The 23381-nt window shown below is 39.0% G+C and overlaps 2 protein-coding genes across 2 annotated transcripts in view; one reads left to right on the forward strand and one right to left on the reverse strand.

Moving 5' to 3' along the window:
* LRRC17 (leucine rich repeat containing 17) overlaps window positions 1–20488 on the forward strand; it is a 42191-nt gene extending 21703 nt beyond the window's left edge. Inside the window, exons 2-4 of the mRNA XM_004007822.5 lie at window positions 3071–3976; window positions 13596–13751; window positions 19766–20488. Of these exons, the coding sequence (XP_004007871.1) occupies window positions 3205–3976; window positions 13596–13751; window positions 19766–20163 (1326 nt within the window). The 5' untranslated portion in view covers window positions 3071–3204 and the 3' untranslated portion in view covers window positions 20164–20488. The remainder of the gene's footprint in view (window positions 1–3070; window positions 3977–13595; window positions 13752–19765) is intronic.
* Window positions 1–23381, reverse strand: part of FBXL13 (F-box and leucine rich repeat protein 13) — a 224236-nt gene that overhangs the window by 113201 nt on the left and 87654 nt on the right. The window contains exon 10 of the mRNA XM_027968573.3: window positions 525–577. Within this exon, the coding sequence (XP_027824374.2) occupies window positions 525–577 (53 nt within the window). The remainder of the gene's footprint in view (window positions 1–524; window positions 578–23381) is intronic.

The following is a 23381-nucleotide window of genomic DNA, read 5'->3' on the forward strand; positions in this document are numbered from 1 at the left end:
GACAGGCGTTTGTATAAATGGTGGAAGGTAGTAGTGAAATGGTCAGATCTGCCTTTTAGAAGGAATAGATATCTGTGGTCACGCAGTGGAAGACAGATTGAAAGCAGAGGAAGCCTGGAGGCAGGGACCAGGAAGGAGCTGACTAGGGTTATGTGTTCGTTTCCATCCTCTTGGGCACCACAGTTGACAGCCGGGAAGACTGATAGATTGACCCTGTTGTCTCTGCTGGAGCCCATTTTTTTCTGTCTCACACACACATCACCTTAAACATAAATATAGCTCATTTTTGTGTTATTGTTGAATGGTTTTCACTTTTCAGAGATTCCAACCTTGGGCATACCTATAGGATAAATAATAGCATTATATAAATTGGATAACATTTCTTGTCAATGTTTGCTTTCTCCGTATTTAATATAAATGAGCACACAGACATGTGTTTTGGCAGAACCTCTGTGTTATTAGTACTCTAGTGGAGCAAGTCTGAATCCATATAAACAACAGTAAAATGAGCTTCTTATACTCACTGTGAGCGATGGACAGTCAGAGACATTCAGCTCTTGCAGGTTCTTACAGAAACCTAAATCAAACAAGTTACATATTACTAAAAAACAGATTACAAATATTTAAACTTAAAGTTTTTCCACCCTGCATTCAATGCTGTGTATTCATTAGAAAGCAAACCAAAACCCCTGGTAAGTAACTTGCTCTAAGTATATGGTTTCCTTTCCTAGAAAAATGATTTCTTTGGGCATTAAAATTAAAATATGCTTATTATTGTTTGAGGATTACAAAAGGAAAGGGGATAAGAGAAAAATACTACTTTGTGGGGGAAAACTGTATATACTTAGAGCTTTTCAGCTTCAAAGCTTTTGAAAAAAACTCATTTGGTTTTTTTGTGGTGTGACATTTTTGTTAATTTGGGAGGTTGTGTTTCCTTTTAACATTATGAAATTTTTCAAACATAGAAAGTTGAGAGAATTGATGGATTGTACAATGAATATAACCATCACCCATATTCTACAATTCATATTTTACTATATTTGCTTGATCACATACCGACCTGTACATCCTCTCTGTCCCTCAGTTCATCTTAATTTCTTATGCATTTTAAAGTAAGTTGCAGACATCGGGACATTTCCCCCCAGCAAATACTTTAGCATGAATGTCATGAATAATTCAGCAAGCACAGTAATTGACAGAATGTTTATATTTTAGGTTAGATAGCCATAAAGTTTACAAAGAATTTTAGATTGATATGTGGAGAGTCAGAAAGGCCAAGTGCCTGTGAGTTCTGGGACCAGAGACACCTGCCCAGCTTGTGATCTAGAAGGGAAATCAAGACGTGTGCAAAGAGCTAGACAGCAAAGTGTTACACAATCAGCTCTCTGGGTCTAGACTGGCATGAGTAAGACTCCAAATCTGAGACAGAAGAGAAACAGTGAGGGAACACAAAACAGTGAATGGGAGGAATGCTTGGGGCAAAGAGGGGAGAAGGCATTCTAAATGGAGGAGACCCCTACAATCAGGAAAACTCCAGGCAAGGGGGTGATCCTGGCATTCACACTGAGACAATGAATAGAAAACACATCTGTTGCTCATAACCTGAGAGCCCCATGATAATAACAACAGAAATGTTATTAATTACAAATCCATTTTGAACATTTCTTCCTCCTTACAACTATGTCCTAAGTAATAAGTGCAAACCAGAACCAATTTTAGAATTTTTAAAATGAAAAAAATTGTTTAAAATGTGCAGATTTTGGAAGTCATCAGTAATACTGAAGGGAACAATAGATTCCAAAAAAATAACTAAATTTATGAGGTTGTTTATATTTTAAATAGCAGTTACTTGAATTCATGCAATTCAACAAACATTTAACAAGAACCTGCTATGTACTAGAAACCCTGCAGGTGCTGGAAATAACAGCAGTGAACAAAATAGAGAAAAATTCCTGTCCTTAGGAAGTTTATATCCTAGTTGGGAAAGAAGGACAATAAACAAAAGACGCAAAATACTTATTTTGACAGATGGTGATACATGCTCTGGAGAGAAAGAAAACAAGAAATGGATTAGAGAATCACCAGTGAGTGGGAAGGGGTGCTACCTTAAATAGAGCAGCCAGAAAAGGTTTTGCTGAGAAGGTGACATTTGAACCAAGATGTGCAGGAGATGGCAAGGACAGTTGGCGATTTACCCTGAGCCTTTCTAGAGCCCACATTCAACATGATTGGTGATTGTGAGATAGCAAAGGAAACAGAAAAATAAGTTCAGCAGAACATCCATTGGAGTCCTACTCTTGTTTGCACATCTCAAAGCTATAAGAAGAATCCCTTTAATTTCTTGAATCGAGTTTCAGTTTTCATAATGCTAAATCCTAACAGTTAAACTGAGTTCTTCCCCTAGACCAGGAACTGTGAAGTATTCATTGCGGTGAGCCTGTTTCATCTTCCCCCAAAATGCTAGAGGTATCATCAGTCCCTCTCCACAGATGCTAAAGATGAGATTAAGCAATTAGCCTGAGATCACACAGTTAAGCAAGTAGAAGAGCCGTGATTCACATTCAGAGCCCAAACATTTAGCCATGAAACCAGGCAAGCAGGAGGGCGTGGAGCTTTCTACACCACTTTCTACATGTACCTTTATTATAATAATTGGAATGCCTTTGCCTTAAAATAAAATATAACTTGAGTTCCATGTCTCCTGGTTTAGAGTTTATGGGAACTTGAATAGAATTTGCATCCTGCTATTGGGTGAAAATTATATAAATCTTGATTATGTTGAGTTTGTTCGTAGTGTTTCTCAGGTCTACTCTTTCCTTCTACTTTTCTATTCTATTAATTTTTGAGTGTTTGATATTGAAACCCCAACTAAAAAAATCTTAATTTGCCTACTTAAAAATAGTTGTAATATATAGTGGAACTATATGTAACTTTGCTCTGTATTTTCCAAGTCTCCTGTAAATGTATTATCATACTTTTATAATTTAGAAAAAAAACTTGATAATTTGATTTTATTCATCAGTTGCAGTGTTCACAAAGGTCTCTATTTTTTTTTCCTTTTGCAATCTAGGGACTGCCGTACCTCAGCTGGGTCTCATTCTTCCTGAACTGCTTTAGTTAAGATTACCCAAACTTGGATTTCAAAGGAATACTTTCGTGGTTCCATCTGTCACACCAAGTAATTGGGACCAGCTGGATGTCAGGATGCGGGTGGTGACCATCGTAATCCTACTTTTCTTTTGTAAAGCCGCTGAGCTCCGCAAGGCAAGCCCTGGGGGTGCAAGAAACCGAGTGAACCATGGCCGGGCTGGTGGGAGCCGGAAAAGCTCCAACCCAGTCAAACGCTATGCACCAGGCCTCCCCTGTGAAGTGTACACATACCTTCACGAAAAATACTTAGATTGTCAAGAAAGAAAACTAGTTTATGTGCTGCCTGACTGGCCTCAGGATTTGCTGCACATGCTGTTAGCAAGAAACAAAATCCGCATACTGAAGAACAGCATGTTTTCCAAGTTTAAAAAGCTGAAAAGCTTGGATCTACAACAGAATGAGATCTCCAAAATTGAGAGTGAAGCTTTCTTCGGTTTAAATAAACTCACCACTCTCTTACTGCAGCACAACCAGATCAAAGTCTTGACAGAGGAAGTGTTCATTTATACACCTCTCCTGAGCTACCTGCGTCTCTATGACAACCCCTGGCATTGTACTTGTGAGATGGAAACGCTTATTTCAATGCTGCAGATTCCAAGGAATCGGAATTTGGGGAACTATGCCAAGTGTGAAAGCCCACAAGAACTGAAAAATAAAAAACTGAGGCAGATAAAATCTGAACAGTTATGTAATGAAGAAGGAAATGAACAATTGGAGCCAAAACCCCAATTGTCAGGAAAACCCCCAGTCATCAAGACTGAGGTGGACTCTTCTCTTTGCCACAACTACGTATTTCCCATACAGACACTGGACTGCAGAAGAAAAGGTTTGTAAGTTGCTTACTTTTTCATTTTTGTGGATGATTAAAAAATGCTTTTTGAATGTTATGAATCCCTGCACCACCACCCCCACCTCATGACTTAGAATTTCGGGTGCCATTTCCACCATGGGAGATTTTAATGAGGCTCCTGACATATTAGTGAAGACACTATCAAAGTGTGGTCTGAGCACTGTTAATCAACCCTAGGACAACAAACAATTTAGTTGTCTCTTTCATTTCTAGCATGGGTTAATAACTTATTTGTAATATTAAAGCCAGATGTCGCTGAATTAGGGTCGTATAGAACACGGTATTATTCCCTCCAATTACTGTAAGGTTTTTTTTGGGTTTTTTTTAAGAACAGAAAGGAAAGGTTAAGATGAACCGAGAGACTCCAGCACGTCTCAAAGAGATTATAGAGAGGAATCTGTTAATGTTGAAGAAACAGAAGTCAATTTGTTGATTTATCAGCAAAGTCATGCTCAAGGCTTGCCCCCCTCACTCTGAGTGTGGAAGGTGGCACCTGGTTAGATCTCACCATGACCATATGACACCGAAAGATTTGCTTACGATGACACTCTGAATTTTGATGCTAGAGTAGAGCGATTACAGCATTGTAAGCTGGGAGATGTCATCATGGGATCCTCTAAGTTTGAGAGAAAGTGCTCATTAATTGAGAACCTACTATGCTCCAGGTATTCCACATACATGCTATCCACAGCTGCCAGCAAGGTAGTAGTAATATCCCCATCTGTAGAAGGGAGGAGGAGGAGAAAGAGGCTAAGGTACATTCAGACACTTGCTAGTGGTCTCACAGGTAAGCAGCAAAGCTAAGTCCACCTGAGCCTGCTGGCATCCAGAATTAATCTGCTGCTGCTGCTGCTAAGTCACTTCAGTCGTGCCCGACTCTGTGCGACCCCATAGACGGCAGCCTCCCAGGCTCCCCCGTCTCTGGGATTCCCCAGGCAAGAACACTGGAGTGGGTTGCCATTTCCTTCTCCAATGCATGAAAGTGAAAAGTGAAAGGGAAGTCGTTCAGTCGTGTCTGACTCTTTGCGACTCCATGGACTGCAGCCTACCAGGCTCCTCCGTCCATGGGATTTTCCAGGCAAGAATACTGGAGTGGGGCGCCATCGCCTTCTCCAAGAATTAATCTAATCATGTTCAAACAAGCTCCTGAACAAGGGAAGCATTAAAGAATTTGAGGAAAGTCGGTACACATAGTTTCTCTGTAGCCAGATTGGGTGGAATTTCCCTAACACTGTTACAGTAAGTACTTGGTGCTTCATGCCAAAGAACATGTTTTACTAGGATTTTCTTTGTAATGCTTAAAACCTTGAATTATATATTTTAAAAAACTATTACAAAGCTACTATTCCTAGACTTGAGTTAGAAAATTACTTGATATTGCTGAGGTTCTATCCTTAAGCTAAAGTTCATTTGCACTTGCTATACCAGAGAAAATAGAGTTAAACTCATTAATTATCTGAGAAAAAAATGCCATCAAAACGAAATTGAAGATTTCTACAACTAGACCACACTGTAATTTAAGAAAAGATAACATAGTAGGAAAGAACTTTTTTTACTGTTTTTCTACCCTTAGGCTATTCCCACTCTAGTGAGTCTATTTCTGCCTTTGTCTTTGTTTCCATAATATTTTTGTCTCTTGGCAAAAATCAACTTAGAAAAATACAAATTTATTTTTATTGCTTTCCTTCCTCAAGTGATTGTTGTCTAAACACAACCTTTCAGATATGCCCCATAAATTCATTACCCTTGCTTTAGAAACATATTATTTACTGGAAAGCAAAGTTTCATGACATGCACAGTTAGTACATATCATTCAGGTTCATACACTAAAGACAACTTAACTTCCTCCATGTATTAATAATGATGTAAATCAGAGCCTATACATTTTAGATTATAAAATGAAGGGTAGTTTTTTCTTTTAATATCATCAATATAAATCTCTCTTACTATGGTTGATATCAGTCTATTGATTCAGCTGATCATTTACTTTTCATTTTTTATTATATTGTTGATTCCCATAACTTTAAAGTCAAGGATCTTATCTTTTAAATTCCCTTTGGTACTACCTGGCACAAGGCCCTGTTCTTTAGATTGATGGCAATAATTGAGCTGCTTCCTTTGCTCTTACAAAGCAGTAATTTAAGCAACTTTTAAAAATAAAAATACATAGAAATTAAAAATCATGATGAGAATTCAAGTATGACAATCTGAATTTTATCCATTGTACTTTTCCTTACTCCATTCTACAAATAGATAATAAATGTCAACTACTAAGAATGAATGTTCAGCAGGGTTCATCTCTTAACTCTCTGTCAGAATATAGCAATATTTTTGATTGTGTTCCACATGTTGGACACCATGTAGAATCTCTTTTTTTTTTAAAGTCACTTAGTTGTGTCCAACTCTTTGCAGCCCCATGGACTGTAACCTGCCAGGCTCCTCTGTCCATGGAATTCTCCAGGCAAGAATACTGGAGTGGGAAGCTGTTCCCTTCTCCAGGGGCTCTTCCCAACCCGGGGATCAAACCCAGGTCTCCCATATTGCAGGCAGATTTTTTACCATCTGAGCCACCAGGGAAGCCCTAAAGAAGGCAAGAGTGGAACTAGCAGTGGTAATTATGAGAAGAAGTGTTAGTCGCTCAGTCATGTCCAACTCTTTACAACCCCACGAACTGTAGCCCACCAGGCTCTTCTGTCCATGGAATTCTCCAGGCAAGAATACTGGAGTGGGTAGCCATTTCCTTCTCCAGGGTCAAACCCAGGTCTTCTGCATTGCCGGCAGATTCTTTACCATCTGAGCCACCAGGGGAGCCCATATTAATGAGAGCTGCCTTCTAAATGCTCTGTGTGCCTAAGATAAAGCAGTTTTATGCATTGTCATTTAATCCTTGGGCTTCCCCAGTGGTTCAGTAGTAAAGAATCCACCTGCAATGCAAGAGACCTGGTTTCTGTCCCTGGCTTGGGAAATTCCTCTGGAGGAGGGCATGGCAACCCATTCCAGTATTCTTGCCTGGAAAATCCCATGGACAGAGTAGCTATGGTCCATGGAGTCACAAAGAATCAGACATGACTGAAGCGACTGAGCACACACACACATTTACTCCTCACAACCTTAAAAGAAATACTAGCATTATCATTTTAGGACGAAAGAAGCTGAGGAGCAGAGAAGTTGCCCTTTAAGGTCATGTAGGTAGTCCCTAAGCAGGTTCCAAGCCATTGGTCACCATGTTGCTGTTGCTACTGCTGCTAAGTCGCTTCAGTCGTGTCTGACTCTGTGTGACCCCATAGACGACTGCCCACCAGGCTCTCCCATCCCTGGGATTCTCCAGGCAGAACACTGGAATGGGTTGCCATTTCCTTCCCCAATGCATGAAAGTGAAAAGTGAAAGTGAAGTCGCTCAGTCGTATCCAACTCTTCGCGACCCCATGGACTGCAGCCCACCAGGCTCCTCCATCCATGGGATTTTCCAGGCAAGAGTACTGGAGTGGGGTGCCGTTGCTTTCTCCAATTGGTCGCCATACAAGTCACCATATACCATCACCTTCAAGATTAGGGGTATGCCTGTTAACCAAGAAGATTTTATAAAAGCCTTCTGGGTGGTTCCTCCCAGTATTGACTGTCCTCAGGCTCTGTACAACACATCAAGGAACCTGAATACAGATTCCCCTACCTTGGGAGTTATACCTTCCCCAACCAACGGATGATGAGCCAGATGGTGTGCGTAGGGTACCTAGTACATACCAGTTTGACCACATAGACCTCAAAGATTACTATTTTTGCCTTAAACATCTGACAACAAGAAAAAGAAATAATAGCTCTGTTCATTGGGAGACAGGCACTTTGCCATCAAAACTTAGTCTTTCAAAGGGAATAAATGTGAGATTAATTAAAAGGCATATTTATGCCTTATTGAGATGGATGGATTTAGCAAAAATACATGAAAATAAGTTTTAAAAACTGCTTTTTAGCTTCACACTTATCAGAATAATTTGCTATTTTTAAGGATTCATTTTCCTGCTAAGATTAGGGCTTGGGAGGATTATGACCAAAAATTACTCCCAGCTGCCTCCAAAGTTAATTTCACTATTAGTTTGAAGAGTAATTAGGAATCTTTAATTCGCAATAGACTAAGGCCATTTATGTCTCTTTACCTACTACTACCAAAACTTCAGAGTAGTTCTGACATTGCTGACAATCAAGATAGCCTACTAAATGGGAAATTACATGGAAAAAATCCCAATTTCCTCCTCAAAATCAGCAAAGTTTTGGTGAGAGGAGAAGCAATGCTTGTCAGGGGTGATAATCAAGTACATTTGGTATTTATTGAAGGTTTACCAAAATTTATTGGATAGCAGCAAATAACCATGTGGTGCCTGGTCTAGAAATGGGGGCATTGACCAAATTTGACTTCTGGTCTTGGGATATAATCTTTATCAAAGGCAACCATATTTCACATCAGTATTTGCAATTGTCATTTAAGTTTAAGGTTAAAAACAAAGGCCTGTTTTTACTCATCAGTACAACAAATAAGATTTTTCCATGTGTTCTAAGCCTACTGATAGAGGCTTTGGTTTGCCTTTAGTGGTATTACTTGTGGATCCTATTTTTACCCAGGGCTGCTGGTAAAAATGCCAAAGTTGGTTCTGCAATTCATATTCCTCTTCCACAGGTCTGCCACAATGGTTAAGCTGGGTTTCAGGGTGTTCTCATAAACATTTTTTCTACCCATTTAATTGTGGTAAACCCACTTTAGCTTTGGAGAAAGCAATGGCAGCCCACTCCAGTACTCTTGCCTGGAAAATCCCATGGACAGAGGAGCCTCGTAGGCTGCAGTCTATGGGGTCACTAAGAGTTGGACATGACTGAGTGACTTCACTTTCACTTTTCACTTTCATGCATTGGAGAAGAAAATGGCAACTCACTCCAGTATTCTTGCCTTGAGAATCCCAGGGACGGGGGAGCCTGGTGGGCTGTCGTCTGTGGGGTCACACAGGGTTGCACATGACTGAAGCGACTTAGCAGCAGTAGCAGCAGCTTGTCATTCACTCTCAGGCCCAACCCAGCAGATGTTGGTTCAGCAAGCAAATCCTGATAAATAAGCTGCTTTTCAGAGCCTGCTGCTGCTGCTGCTAAGTCGCTTCAGTCATGTCCGACTCTGTGAGACCCCAGAGATGACAGCCCACTAGACTCCTCTGTCCCTGGGATTCTCCAGGCAAGAATACTGGAGTGGGTTGCCATTTCCTTCTCCAATGCATGAAAGTGAAAAGTGAAAGTGAAGTCGCTCAGTTGTGCCCAACTCTTAGCGACCCCATGGGCTGCAGCCTACCAGGCTCCTCCGTCCATGCGATTTTCCAGGCAAGAGTACTGGAGTGGGGTGCCATTGCCTTCTTCCAGAGCCTAGAAGATACTAACTCTGCTGGCAAGGAAGACCTCAGCCCTTAATAGGTTTGTAGGGTTTTGGTGAGGACTTGGGCTTTTATTCATAGTGAGATGAGAAACAAAGGATTCTGCCATCTGGTAAAATGACAGATCTGACTTATGTTTTAAAGTCATGTGGACTTAGGACAATATTGGGATACTCCAGACAAGAGGTGATGGTGGCTTAGACTAATGTGGTCACAGTGAGGGAAGAGAGGGGAGGTAGGATCCTGGATATTTTGAAATAAAACTTTACTCCTCTTTTAAAAATCTGAGAAAATGCCACAACCATTCATTGCCAATAATTATTCTAAATGCTAAATGTCAAGAAATTATTTCTTCTGCCTGCCCTCAAGTGTTCTCTGTGGTTCTCAGTTCTTCCTAGGATCTCCATCTCCTTGTTTACATGGAGTTCATAAGATAGAATGTAGCTTTCCAGTCAGGGTCTTGCTGGTCCTAAAGGAGGATATTACCTCAGTATTTCATCATTATAATAAGTTCAAATCTTAAAATCTTTCACATTTCTATGTGTTGGCAGACACAGCTCTAGGTTAAATGAGACAGTATCTTATCAGAGGATGGAAATAAAGTCAATCCAAATTTTCAAAGCACTTTTACTATAAGAGGGCTCAATATTCTTATGGCTTCCCTGGTGGCTCAGATGGTAAAGAATCTGTCTACAATGAGGGAGACCTAGGTTTGATTTCTGGGTTGGGAAGATTCCCCTGGAGAAGACAATGGCAACTCACTCCAGGATTCTTGCCTGGAGAATTTCATGGACAGAAAGCCTGGCGGGTTACAGCCCATGGTGTCACAAAGAGTAGGACATGATTGAGCGACTAACACTTTCACTTTCATACTTTCAATATTGCTGAATCATTTTGGGCTTCAAAATCACTGCAGATGGTATCTGCAGCCATGAAATTAAAAGACACTTGCTCCTTGGAAGAAAAGCTATACCAATCTAGACAGCACATTAAAAAGCAGAGACATTACTTTGCCAACAAAGGTCCATCTAGTCAAAGCTATGGTTTTTCCAGTAGTTATGTATGGATGTGAAATTTGGACTATAAAGAAAGCTGAGCATCAAATAATTGATCCTTTTGAACTGTGGTGTTGGAGAAGACTCTTGAGAGTCCCTTGGACTGCAAGGAGATCCAACCAGTCCATCCGCAAGGAAATCTGTCATGAATATTCATTGGAAAGCCTAATGCTGAAGCTGAAGTTCCAATACTTTGGCCACCTGATGCAAAGAACTGACTCATTTGAAAAGACCCTGATGCTGGGAGGGATTGGGGGCAGGAGGAGAAGGGGGCGACAGAGGCTGAGATGGTTGGATGGCATCTTCAATGGACATGAGTTTGAGCAAACTTCGGGAGTTGGTGATGAACAGAGAAACCTGGCATGCTGCAGTCTATGGGGTTGCAAAGAGTGGGACACTACTGAGCAACTGAACTGAAACTCAACATATTTAACAAGCTTATTGTTTCCCATGTGTTATTAGATAACTAACTTTGTTGCTGCCTAAAAACTACCCCAAACCCTAGCAGCTTAAAACAACACACTTTATTATCTCACAGTTTCTGTAGGTCAGGAAGCCAGACATGGGTTAGCTAAGTCCACTGCTTCAGGATCTCTCACGAGGCTGCAATAAGGTATTGACCAGGGCTTGGTGCTGTGGTCTCATCTGAAGGCTCAACTGGAAAAGCATCTTCTTCCAAGCTCATATGGCTTGGCAGGATTCAGTTCCTGAAGGACTGAGGGCCTGAGTTCCTTGCTGGCTGTCAGCCAGAGGCTGCCCTTAATTACTTGCCATGTAAGCCTTTCCAACATGGCACCTTGCTTCATCAAAGCCACCAGAAGAGAGTCTGCTAGCCTGACAGAAGTCATAATTACTTATAACCTAATTATGAAAGTGACATCCTATCATATTTGCTACATTCTATTGTTAGAAGCAAGTCACTAGGTTCAGCCCATACTTAGGCAGAAGAGTTTACACAAGAACATGAATATCAGTAGAAGGATTGTTGGCTTATTTATTTGTGATATATTAGACATTGTTCTAAACCTTCTTCATGAAGCTTTCATGGGTAGGAGGGTACAAAAATTAAAAGAAAATCAATAAGATGTACACTGTGTCTAATGTTGCTATCTACTATTGAAAAAAAAGCAGAAATAGTATTATTACTGTTGTCTGCTTGAAAGCAGAGAGAAGTCATTTTAAATACAGAGCCAGAAAGGTCTTATAGCCATCCCAATATATTGTTTCCACCCCTGTTGCTGCCCAATCCTCACTTTACCCTACCTATGCCAAGTTTGAGGATTCTAGGCAGATGGGCAGCATAAATGAGACTGAAAGGTACCATGACTAGCCAGCAGAGCACAGCAGTTAGAAGCACAGGTTTGAATCGCTAGTCTAGGTTCGATACAGGATACAGGATCCTTGGGGCTGGTGCACCTGGATGACCCAGAGAGATGATATGGGGAGGGTGGTGGGAGGGGGGTTCAGGGTTGGGAACTCATGTATACCTGTGGTGGATTCATGTCAATATATGGCAAAACCAATACAGTATTGTAAAGTGAAATAAAATAAAATAAAATAAAAAACTACAAAAAAAAGAAGAAGAAGAAGAAGAAGCATAGGTTTGGGAGCTAGCAAGTCTGTGTTTAAATCCTAGGTGTATGACTATGAACAAGTTGTGCCTCTATTTTACCTGTAAAATGAGGATAAATGTACTTACTAGCTTATAGGATTCTTGCACATAATACTTGTTAGGACACCTAGAAAAGTTCTTATGCAGAGATACTAAGATACCAAGATCCCATCAAGAAGAAAAAGCTAATTTAACAGTAATAAGGATACCAGAGAAGGAATCCATTGACCATGAATTCTAAACTGTTAAAAGAAGGGAGGAAATAAGACTGGATCTTTATGAAGGTAAACATACTATTAGTTAAGAAATCATATATACCAGAGGGTTTAAAAAAAATATTTGGAAGAAATTATCAGCAACTCAGTTATTCTGTAGCAAAAAGGGAATCACGGATAGATGTATACCACCTTTCATAAACTTTACTGTTCCTAGTTCAAAGAATTTCTACATATTCAAGAAGTCTTTGTGTCATGCTACTTCTCAGGTATGAACTAATCTGCATATTTTATTTGTTGCTTCTAGTTTCTTAGGTCCGAACAGGTTTGTTTCTCTTCACAGATTCCACTTGCTCTACTTAGAATTGAGCAAAACCTCTTCAGAATATTTTGCTAAAGATTAAAATAAATGGCAAGTAGTATGCTAAAATATAAAATAAACACGCTTCATAGTTTTACAAAAGCATAATTTAAAGACAAATATAAATATGAAAGTTAGGTGAACCTTAATTGCCTATTAACCTATGAAAACTGGATTCCTTCCAGAAGCTTCTCTTGTAGCAGTAGTACTGGTAGCAGCATTATCATCGTTGTTGTTGTTCCTGACGAGTCCAGTTACTGCAGTACCTCAGGAAGAGTTAGGGATGAATGAGTACAACTGAGTCACAAGGATTCAGGGAGTAAATGGTGATCAGGAAGCAAGAGGAGCAAATGAGGACTATACTTTCTCGAATTTTAGCATCCAAGGAAAGGAGAAATAAGATAACAGCTTGAGGGTCATCAAGGTCAAGGGCTTTTGCTTCATTTTTAGGATGGTGAAATCTGAGCTTATCTGTTGAGAGGAGAGGGATGAAATGAAGATGCTACAGAGAGGCCGTAATTAGTAGTCAAAGCTCTTAGAGGAGTAGGAAGGGAATCAGAGGGGACGCGCATGGAGTGGTTTGATTTGTAGGTTTTATTTTGTTTCAGCTTTCTGTTTTTAAAAAGCTTTGGTGATTCTGACAAATGGTTAGCCTTGAGCCCAACTAGCCCCCACTGCCTGTTGTCCTCCTTGATTTCTTGCCGTCTCTAGGAAGTTTCTCAGAACATTTCAGCAATGAGCGATATCTCCTCCTCTAAGTGAGATGCACTTAGGTTGCTGGGCTTTGGTGGAATTCAGTATATTCTCAGGCTTGTTCATAGCAAAGTTCTTTGGCTTTAGATGGGTTATCCTTTTTCCTTTCAAGAGCTGACTCTTTACCACATGAGTGATAGAGTCAGTGGGGTCAAGAGGAGAGCTTGGTAACCTGAACATGATTTTTTTTCTAGAGTTGAAGAAAGTTCCAAACAACATTCCTCCAGATATTGTTAAACTTGATTTGTCACATAATAAAATCAACCAACTTCGACCCAAGGAGTTTGAAGATGTTCATGAATTAAAGAAATTAAACCTCAGCAGCAATGGCATTCAATTCATAGATCCTGGTAAGTTCCACAAATAGCCCTTTTAACAGGCCACAGGTATTCTCTGGCAACATTTATAGTAAATACAATTTAGTTTTTGAAAAACTAAAAAGAACTTTGAATTTAATTAGAACTTGCTTGGCACTCAAAGAAATATTTGCCAAATTGTTGCTTTATGAAGTATGTAATAGTATGTAATATTACTAAGCAACGGTTATTCAATTGGTCAATTATTCAATTGGCCCAAAGAAGTGTTTTGTATAGTATATTTTAAAAATAAGAGTATGTGGCTAATAATATGCTACACATGTTGTGATTTTTTTAAAAAGGAAATTCAGATTTGGCATTCTCTTTGCTATTTATTAAGTCCCAACATGTTTAAAGTAAGACTTTAACAGTAAATTTGAAACATTCTGCTAAGCAGAATAAATTAAGTTCATAAAATTAAGTATGCTCATAAATTAAGATAAAATATGCTTAATTAGAGCCAGATAGATTTTTACCTAATCTAGATCAAGATCAATTCTTTTTCATCCTTCAAATCTCTTCTCCATTTGCTAAGCAAAGCCCCTGACAAGAATGAACAAGTTAACAAACTGAATTTAGAAAGAACTGAGAATGATTGCAATGGTGATCAGATTTGTAATGTACATAGTATTTGTGTATTCCTAATTGAGAAGCCCACTGTTTAAAAATGTGTATTAATGCATGTATGCTATCCTAAGTCACTTCAGTCATATCCAGCTCTTTGTTGACCCTATGGACCATAGCCTGCCAGGCTCCCCTGTCCATGGAATCCTCCAGGCAAGAATACTGGAGTGGATTGCCATGCCCTCCTCCAGGGGATCTTCCTGACCTGGGGACAGAACCCAGGTCTCTTATGTCTTCTGCATTGGCAGGCAGGTTCTTTACCACTAGTGCCACCTTGGAATACTATTCTTTTGTTGTTGTTGTTTTCTCTTTTTTAAAATTAATTTATTTTTTTAATTGAAGGATAATTGCTTTACAGAATTTTATTGTTTTATGTCAAACGTCAACATGAATCAGCCATAGGTAAACATGTGTCCTCCCTCTTGTACCTCCCTCCCAACTTCTCCCCATTCCATCCCTCTAGGTTGATACAGAGCCCCCATTTGAGTTTCCTGAATTACACAGCAGATTCCCATTGGCTATCTATTTAACATATGGTAGTGTAGGTTTCCATGTACTCTCTCCTTATATCTCACCCTCTCCTCCCTTCCCACCCACCTGTGTCCTTAAGTCTGCTCTCTATGTCTATTCCTCCATTACTGCCCTGTAAATAAATTAATTGGTACCATCTTTCTAGATTCCACATATATGCATTGTATATGATATTTATCTGTCTCTTTCTGACATATTTTACTCTGTATAATAGGCTCTAGGTTCATCCACCTCATTAGAACTGACATAAATGTGTGCCTTTTATGGCTAAGTAATAGTCCATTGTATATATGTACCAAAGCTTCTTTATCCATTCATCTGTTGATGAGCATCTAGGTTGCTTCCATGTCCTCAGTTCAGTTCAGTCGCTCAGTCGTGTCTGACTCTTTGCGACCCCATGAATCGCAGCACACCAGGCCTCCCTGTCCATCACCATCTCCTGGAATTCACTCCCACTCACATCCATCGAGTCGGTGATGCCATCCAGCCATCTCATTCTCCGTCATCACCTTCTCCTCTTGCCCCCAATCCCTCCCAGCATCAGAGTCTTTTCCAGTGAGTCAGCTCTTCGCATGAGGTGGCCAAAGTACTGGAGTTTCAGCTTTAGCATCATTCCTTCCAAAGAACACCCAGGACTGATCTCCTTTAGGATGGACTGGTTGGATCTCCTTGCAGTCCAAGGGACTCTCAAGAGTCTTCTCCAACACCACAGTTCAAAAGCATCAGTTCTTCAGCACTCAGCTTCCTTCACAGTCCAACTCTCACATCCATACATGACCGCTGGAAAAACCATAGCCTTGACTAAACAGACCTTTGTGGGCAAAGTAATGTCTCTGCTTTTGAATATGCTATCTAGGTTGGTCATAACTTTTCTTCCAAGGAGTAAGCGTCTTTTAATTTCATGGCCGCAGTCACCATCTGCAGTGATTTTGGAGCCCAAAAAGATAAAGTCTGACACTATTTCCACTGTTTCTCCATCTATTTCCCATGAAGTGATGGGACCAGATGCCATGATCTTCGTTTCCTGAATGTTGAGCTTTAAGGCAACTTTTTTACTCTCCACTTTCACGTTCATCAGGAGGTTTTTATTTCCTCTTCACTTTCTGCCATAAGGGTGGTGTCATCTGCCTATCTGAGGTTATTGATATTTCTCCCGGCAATCTTGATTCCAGCTTGTGCTTCTTCCAGCCCAGCATTTCTCATGATGTACTCCGCATATAAGTTAAATAAGCAGGGTGACAATATACAGCCTTGACGTACTCCTTTTCCTATTTGGAACCAGTCTGTTGTTCCATGTCCAGTTCTAACTGTTGCTTCCTGACCTGCATACAGGTTTCTCAAGAGGCAGGTCAGGTGGTCTGGTATTCCCATCTCTTTCAGAATGTTCCACAGTTTATTGTGATCCACACAGTCAAAGGCTTTGGCATAGTCAATAAAGCAGATTGTCCTAGCTATTGTAAATAGTGCTGCGGTGAACATTGGGGTACATGTATCTTTTTCAGTTTTGGTTTCCTCGGGGTATATGCCTAGTAGTGGGACTGCTGGGTCATATGGTGGTTTTATTCCTAGTTTTTTAAGGACTCTCCATACTGTCTTTCATAGTGGCTGTATCTATTTACATTCCCAACAGTGCAAGAGGGTTCCCTTTTCTCCATACTCTCTCTAGCGTTTGCTGTTTGTAGACTTTTTCATGATGACCATTCTGACTGGTGTGAGGTGATATCTCATTGTAGTTTTGATATGCATTTCTCTGGTAATGAGTGATGTTGAGCATATTTTCATGTGTCTGTTAGCCATCTGTTTGTCTTTGGTGAAATGTCAGTTTAGGTCTTTTTAGGTTGAAGTATAGTTGATTTACAATACTGTTAGTTTCATTTGTACAGAAAAGTGATTCAATAATACATATGTGTTTTTTCACGTTCTTTTTCATTATAAGTTATCATGAGATATTGAATATAGTGACCTGTGCTACACAGGAAATCCTTGTTGTTTATTTTATATATAGTAGTATATAGTTTCACTGACTTACTCATTATTTTAATCTCTAAGCCCATCCATATGGCTGCAAATGGCAATATTTCATTCTGGCTGAGTAATATTGTGTGTGCATGTGTATATATACATAAACATTCATCTGTCAATAGACACTTAGGTTGCTTCCATGTCTTGGGTATTGCAAATAATACCTGCAGTATTACCCTTTCCCCCTTTGTTCAACTCAGTTTCAAGAAAGTATGATATTTTCTACATTAACAAATATGTACTGAGCATCTGGAAAATGTCAACCACTTTCCTTGGTAAATCTTCTGGCTAAAAAAGCATCTCAGAACTTTTAAGTGGTCATTTCAGGCTGGTCATTTAAGTCAAAATGACCTTTAAAACTTTTAAAATAAATACCTTCTATATTTCAGGGTTTTTGAGTTGAAACACTGCCAAAGCAAACTTACTTTAATGATGTATGCTGGTAGGTATACAAATGCAATGAAATCTATCAGTCTTTAAAAGGCAATGTGAATAACAGTCTCATAAAATGCCAGATATTATTGCATAAAAAGGAAAGAAGGCACCCTCATTTTAGAATCTACCTCCTTTAAGGAACAAATGAAAAGTAGCTTTCCAAAGTGTCCAAGTACGTATGGTTTAAGTAACAACTTTAGCATTTTCAAAATAAAATATAGAAATGTTTACAGATGCTTTCATCTGAAGGGCTATTTCTATTAAGAAAAGTAAACAGTGAGATGATTGACTCACAAAGGTTAAGTTTTTTTTTTTAATGCAGTGTTTTCAGAACTATCATTGCAAGGGCTGACCTTTTGCTCTTTTGCAGCAGCCTGTTCCTCACTCCCTCCTCCTCCTCCCCACACCCAAGTCATTGCTTTGCACCAAAATATAATTCTTTGGGGGGCTTCCCTGGTAGTTCAGCTGGTAAAAATCCTCCTGCAAAGCAGGAGATCCCAGGTTCAGTTTCCTGGGTTGAGAAGATCCCCTGGAGAAGCAATAGGCTACCCACTCCAGTATTCACAGGGTTCTCAGGTGGCTCAGAAGGTAAAGAATCCATCTGCAATGCGGGAGACCTGGGTTCAATCCCTGGGTTGGGAAGATCCCCTGGAGGAGGGCATGGCAACCCATTCCAGTATTCTTGCCTGGAGAATCCCCATGGAAAGAGGAACCCCATGTCAGTCCATGGGATTGCAAACAGTCAGACGCAGCTGAGCAACTAAGCATACATGGGTTTTGTCTGAGAACAAATGATATGAAAATGGTTAATGGTACTGGTTTGAGAGTATATTTTTGAAATTCCACATAAGGGCACTGTATACCCTAGCCAAAAGTATTTTAAAACAGCAATGAGAAAATGTTTAAAATATAAACAAAATATTTAAAATCAGCATTGGCCTGTTATAGTGTACCTGGTCTATTCACATTAACTGAAATAGGGATAATTTATGTTTAGATTTCTTTACTCTCAGAGAAGGAAAAATAGCTTTTTGTTGTATTATTTTGTTATGTGTTCAATATTTGTTTTAACTATCTACCCTCTGGTGAAATTAAATACATATGAGTTCAAAGCTGATAGCTACCATAGCTTGCCAAAATACAACCAGATGTTTTCAAAATATTAATAATTTTTTTTTGGTTTTGGACAATACAAGAATATAATTCCTTCCCCATAAACTTGGAAGTGGCTGTTTTCCAGGCATTTACAGAGTTTATTCATTTCCCAAAGAGCTGTCAGATTTCAGAATACATTTCTCATTTTTTGTGCACTTATGTCTTACATTGAAATATTTTCCTAATTCATGTCTTTCTGTGGCATTTTTCCAGTGGATATTTAAAAAAATGCACATGAGCACAAAATACATTTTTTAGAGATCTAACAAAACTGATTTTTCAAATAAAAAATTGTACTCTAATTAATCTAATCAAGGGGAGAGCTTTGAGGAAAAACATGTTTCAGAATTTTTCATTTAGACATGTATACTGTTAGGGAAATATAATTAAAACCAGAGTCCTCACCCAGCACAGAAATCCTCTCCACAAAGTAGTGGAGAAAGAAAACCCTTTTATTATTGAATAAGCATTAAATTGGAATGTGATGTACATACACAACAGGCAATCTGCTAAGAGATTGCAGAGGCAGAAAGAAATCTCACCCTTTATATAGCCAAGCAGAACCTAGCATATGTGTGTTTTCAGGATACATGTTTGATCCCTGGATAGGGAAGATCCAACCCAGAGAAGGGAAAAGGAGAAGGGAAAAGCTACCCACTCCAGTATTCTGGCCTGGAGAATTCCAGGGACTATACAGTCCATGGAGTCTCAAAGAGTTGGACATGACTGAATGACTTTTACTTTCAGTCCTTAAGTAAGAAGCCTTGACAGCACCACTTGCCAAACAGTTCATTCTAAAACCTTACTGAGCAATTGGAGTGGCCATCTGCGGTAGCTAATTGGCTTTATCAAGAAGAAAACAAATTTCTGTCTTTATGACAAGAGATAATTTTGCGCCTTAAAGGCTTCTACCCTCCCACAGTAACTGGGAGTCAGGAGTGTTTCCTCCCTTGATGTTTCCTTTTCAAAGAGATTGTTCCCAGGTTTTTAAGAAGAATGTTCCTCAGAGAGCTGAGAAAGGCCTCTTTAGTCTTCTAAAGGATGCATATATATTTCAAAAGAGAAGAGAAAGTACTTGGAAGTTTTCTAAAGTAAGAACTCTGAGAAAAAGGATGTTAAGGAAAATCTTTTCCTTTATTTTCAACAGCGAGAATTGTCTCTTAATTTTAAATTTGTCCTTATAATATACAGTGCACTTAACCTAATTACTCATTGGTTTAATAAATATTTTCTGTTTCTAGCTGCTTTTTTAGGACTCACACATTTAGAAGAGTTAGATTTATCAAACAACAGTCTGCAAAACTTTGACTATGGTGTATTAGAAGACTTGTATTTTTTGAAACTCTTGTGGCTCAGAGAGAACCCTTGGAGATGTGATTATAACATCCACTACCTCTACTACTGGTTAAAGCATCACTACAACGTGCATTATAATGGCCTGGAGTGCAAAATGCCTGAAGAATACAAAGGGTGGTTTGTAGGAAAATATGTTCGGAGTTACTATGAAGAATGCCCCAAAGATAAATTACCAGCATACCCTGAAACATTTGACCAGGATATGGAAGACGATGAATGGGAAAAAATACATAAGGATCACACAGCAAAGAAGCAAAGTGTAAGAATCACTATTGTGGGATAACAGAATTGTTCTTGTTGCAACTAGTTTTGCCTTTGCTATACTGGTGTTGGAAAACCGCATGTTTACATTTTGATTAACTGTATTATTTATGCAGGATTATCCAACTAAAGGAAGGTTCCCTTGATTATTATTGTTGTTGTGACAATATAGTAATCAAAGGAATACTCTTGTCCTGCTTGCCTGCCTGTTTGCCGAACAGCTTTCGATGATGATCCCACACTGGTAACCTGCAGGAGTTGGGTCCCAATGATGGCATTAGATTTTCATAATGTCCTGTATAAATCTTTTTACTGCTTTTTGAAAATAAAAATTTTTTAAAAGCTTGGTTCATTTTTACATGCTTTTCAAGAGCTGTGTGCACATACCTAAAGATGATCAAAATGAAGAAATACAAATGATTAGTAATAATAAAATCTTATTCTCTCCCCTCTACCCCCATTTTTTTTCCAGTAAGTCAGCTTATACACTGAATAAATTTCCTTGTTTGATTCCTGTGCACTCCAAAATGAGGTCCTGGTAAACCCAAATTCTCCACTACTTTTCACTGATCCTTGCAAAAAAAAAAAGTCAAGCTAAACCAGAAGAATTGTGACAGGCAATAAGCCAAGAATCTGAGAATTATATTAGAAATTGGTTAGAAGACCGGACTCTGAGAAGCAGTTGTACGTGGTGTGAATCATGAACCCTGAACAGGTATAAACACTAGTAAGTGTGGAAACAGCACTGGTGTTTTAACAGAATTTAGGCTATGGAACCGCCTGTCAGTGAGAAGGATCTGAGCCCTTCATATGTGAAGCAGCATAAAACAGGATGAAATTAGGATTCAGAGTCAGGATTTGAGATGAAAAAGAAACAAAAAAGAAATTGGTATCAGAAGCAACTGAGGGAGCAGGTGGTATGGAAGAGAAATCCTGTGGGGTTGCAGGTTAAATTTAGCTCACCTAGAAAAACAGATCACCGGAAAGAGAGGAAGTATTTGGAGACAGTACTATTCTATTAGAAAAATAAAATGAAATATGTACATATCATTAGAAATACAACTTTTTATGCAGATTTCCTTTTTCATATTGAGTTGAATATATTTTCATTTCTTATATCAAGGTAATCATACAAAGTTTAGCAACTGATCTTTGATACTTGCACAGATTTCCAAAGCATAGACATGATAAATAGTATTGAACATGTTTTTTTGGCTGTGCCATGTGGCTATGGGATCTTAGTTCCCTGACCAGAGATTGAACTCAGGCCATGGCAACAAAAGTGCCCAGTCCTAATCCCTGGACCACCTGGGAATTCTGTTGAGCATTTCTGAAGCACCTACTAGAGCTCAGACACTGTGCTAAGAACTTCACATATTCTTTTTCTAATTCTTACAAGATCCCCCTGAGGTACATAATATTATCTGCCTTTTCTAGATGAGGAATCCAAGGCATAGAGTATGCCTCCTGAAACACCTTTCTCCTTTTTCTCCTGAAACACCTGTGAGGGCTGGAGACACTCTTTGGGTCAAGTCAGTTAAATCTATACTAATATGTATAGGAAACCAAGAGACTGGGGAACAGGAAGAATTCCTGGAGCTTGTGGTTCAGGAAACGACACAGCATTGTAAGGTTCTAACCTCTATGCCCTTTTTCCTATGGTTTGGGTCAGGGTGGAAACTTAAGAGACACTGGTTCTCAAAGCAAGTTCTCACGTTATTCAACATGATATGTTAAAGGCAGCTGTTAAATTTGAAGTGTTACCAGAGAGATATAATAAATTTACTTATTGTTGATGAGCACTTAGAGTGGAATATTAAAGAAAACATCCAAGATTTGATGGTGGAAAAAGCCCAGGTGGGACCATAGTAGGAGACAAAGGCACACAATGGAGAGGTGAAGGTTCCAGAAAGGAATAAGGACATTAAATCTGATTTAGACAAAGGACGCAAATTACTCTCTGGGTTAGTCTTTGGAGGCTAGTTGGGAATTTTATTGGTTGATTTTTATATTCAGGATTATCCCCAGGGATCTATTTGGAAATAAAGCTCTGGAACACACGGTGATACAAACTGATCTGGATCATCCAAAAGTAAGTTGTTTAGAATTGCTACTATCTTCCTTGGCCAAAATTTAAATACGTTTTTAAAAGTTTAAGTTTGCTATTTTTATGTATCAGAGTTCATAGTTTCTCAGGGAAGCATTGCTGATCAATGATGGAATGAACAATTAGATACTTCCTCTCCTGCCAGTTTCTTACTTATCATTTAATAACTTGTCTTTGCAACTTCCTTCTATTCAACAGGTGATGCAATTCAGGAGTTTTTTAAAAGTATATTTCATAGTAGTCAAAAATAATACAATCCTGAGATCTCCATATTTGAACACATATGTTTAAATATCACCTGAATTTTTATTCAAATACCCAAGTGTTTGTTTTTTTCAACTAGTTCTAAGATTCTTTGATTTTTTCCTTTTTTTGAAGTAAATAAGATTTACTGCAAGCTAAGGTCTCTTGAGGGCTAAGTCTGAGTCAGTCCTGACCTAAATCTTGACTCTTTGAGAAGGTATTTAATATTAAACTGTGGATTATTCATTTGTTAAACATTCCCTCTCCTGGAGTTTTCACTGTGGATCAATTAGCATCCATTTCTGAGAAATCTGAATAAGGCTCCTGCTCTGGCAAATAGAAACAATTCAGTAATAAGAATCTACTTGGCTAAATTCTGTGAGATTTGGGGGCTTCTTTCTGCAGGAGGCAGAGTATTTGGTGAGTGGATGGGGAGATGTAATATGTATCAGTCAACAGTGTGACTAATCAGTATAAATGAGAGAATCAGTAATAATAACATGAATATGGTAGGCAAACTGGAAAATTACTTCATAAATTCTATTCCTCCCAAAATTAAGTATTTTATTCTATGAATTCTAGAAACATAAACATGCAAATTTGGGAGTATTTACAAGTCAAGTGTTTTCTGAACTGATCTCATCTTGCCAGTCATCGAGTCAGTGTAGAAAAACTGCAGTCAAGTGGAGCCTCTCATCCCTTATGAATCTGTTTTGCTCAGGTTCAAAGATGTAACTGCTGGACTTAAAAATCACTATGTGTATCCTTGCCAAATGTATGCTCAAGTGTTTCATCATATACTCTGCATCAGTTCAGTTCAGTCGCTCAGTCATGTCCGACTCTTTGCGACCCTACAGACTGTAGCATGCCAGTCCTCCCTACCATCACCA

Source organism: Ovis aries, chromosome 4 (genome assembly GCF_016772045.2).
Source record: "Ovis aries strain OAR_USU_Benz2616 breed Rambouillet chromosome 4, ARS-UI_Ramb_v3.0, whole genome shotgun sequence".
NCBI lineage: Eukaryota > Metazoa > Chordata > Mammalia > Artiodactyla > Bovidae > Ovis > Ovis aries.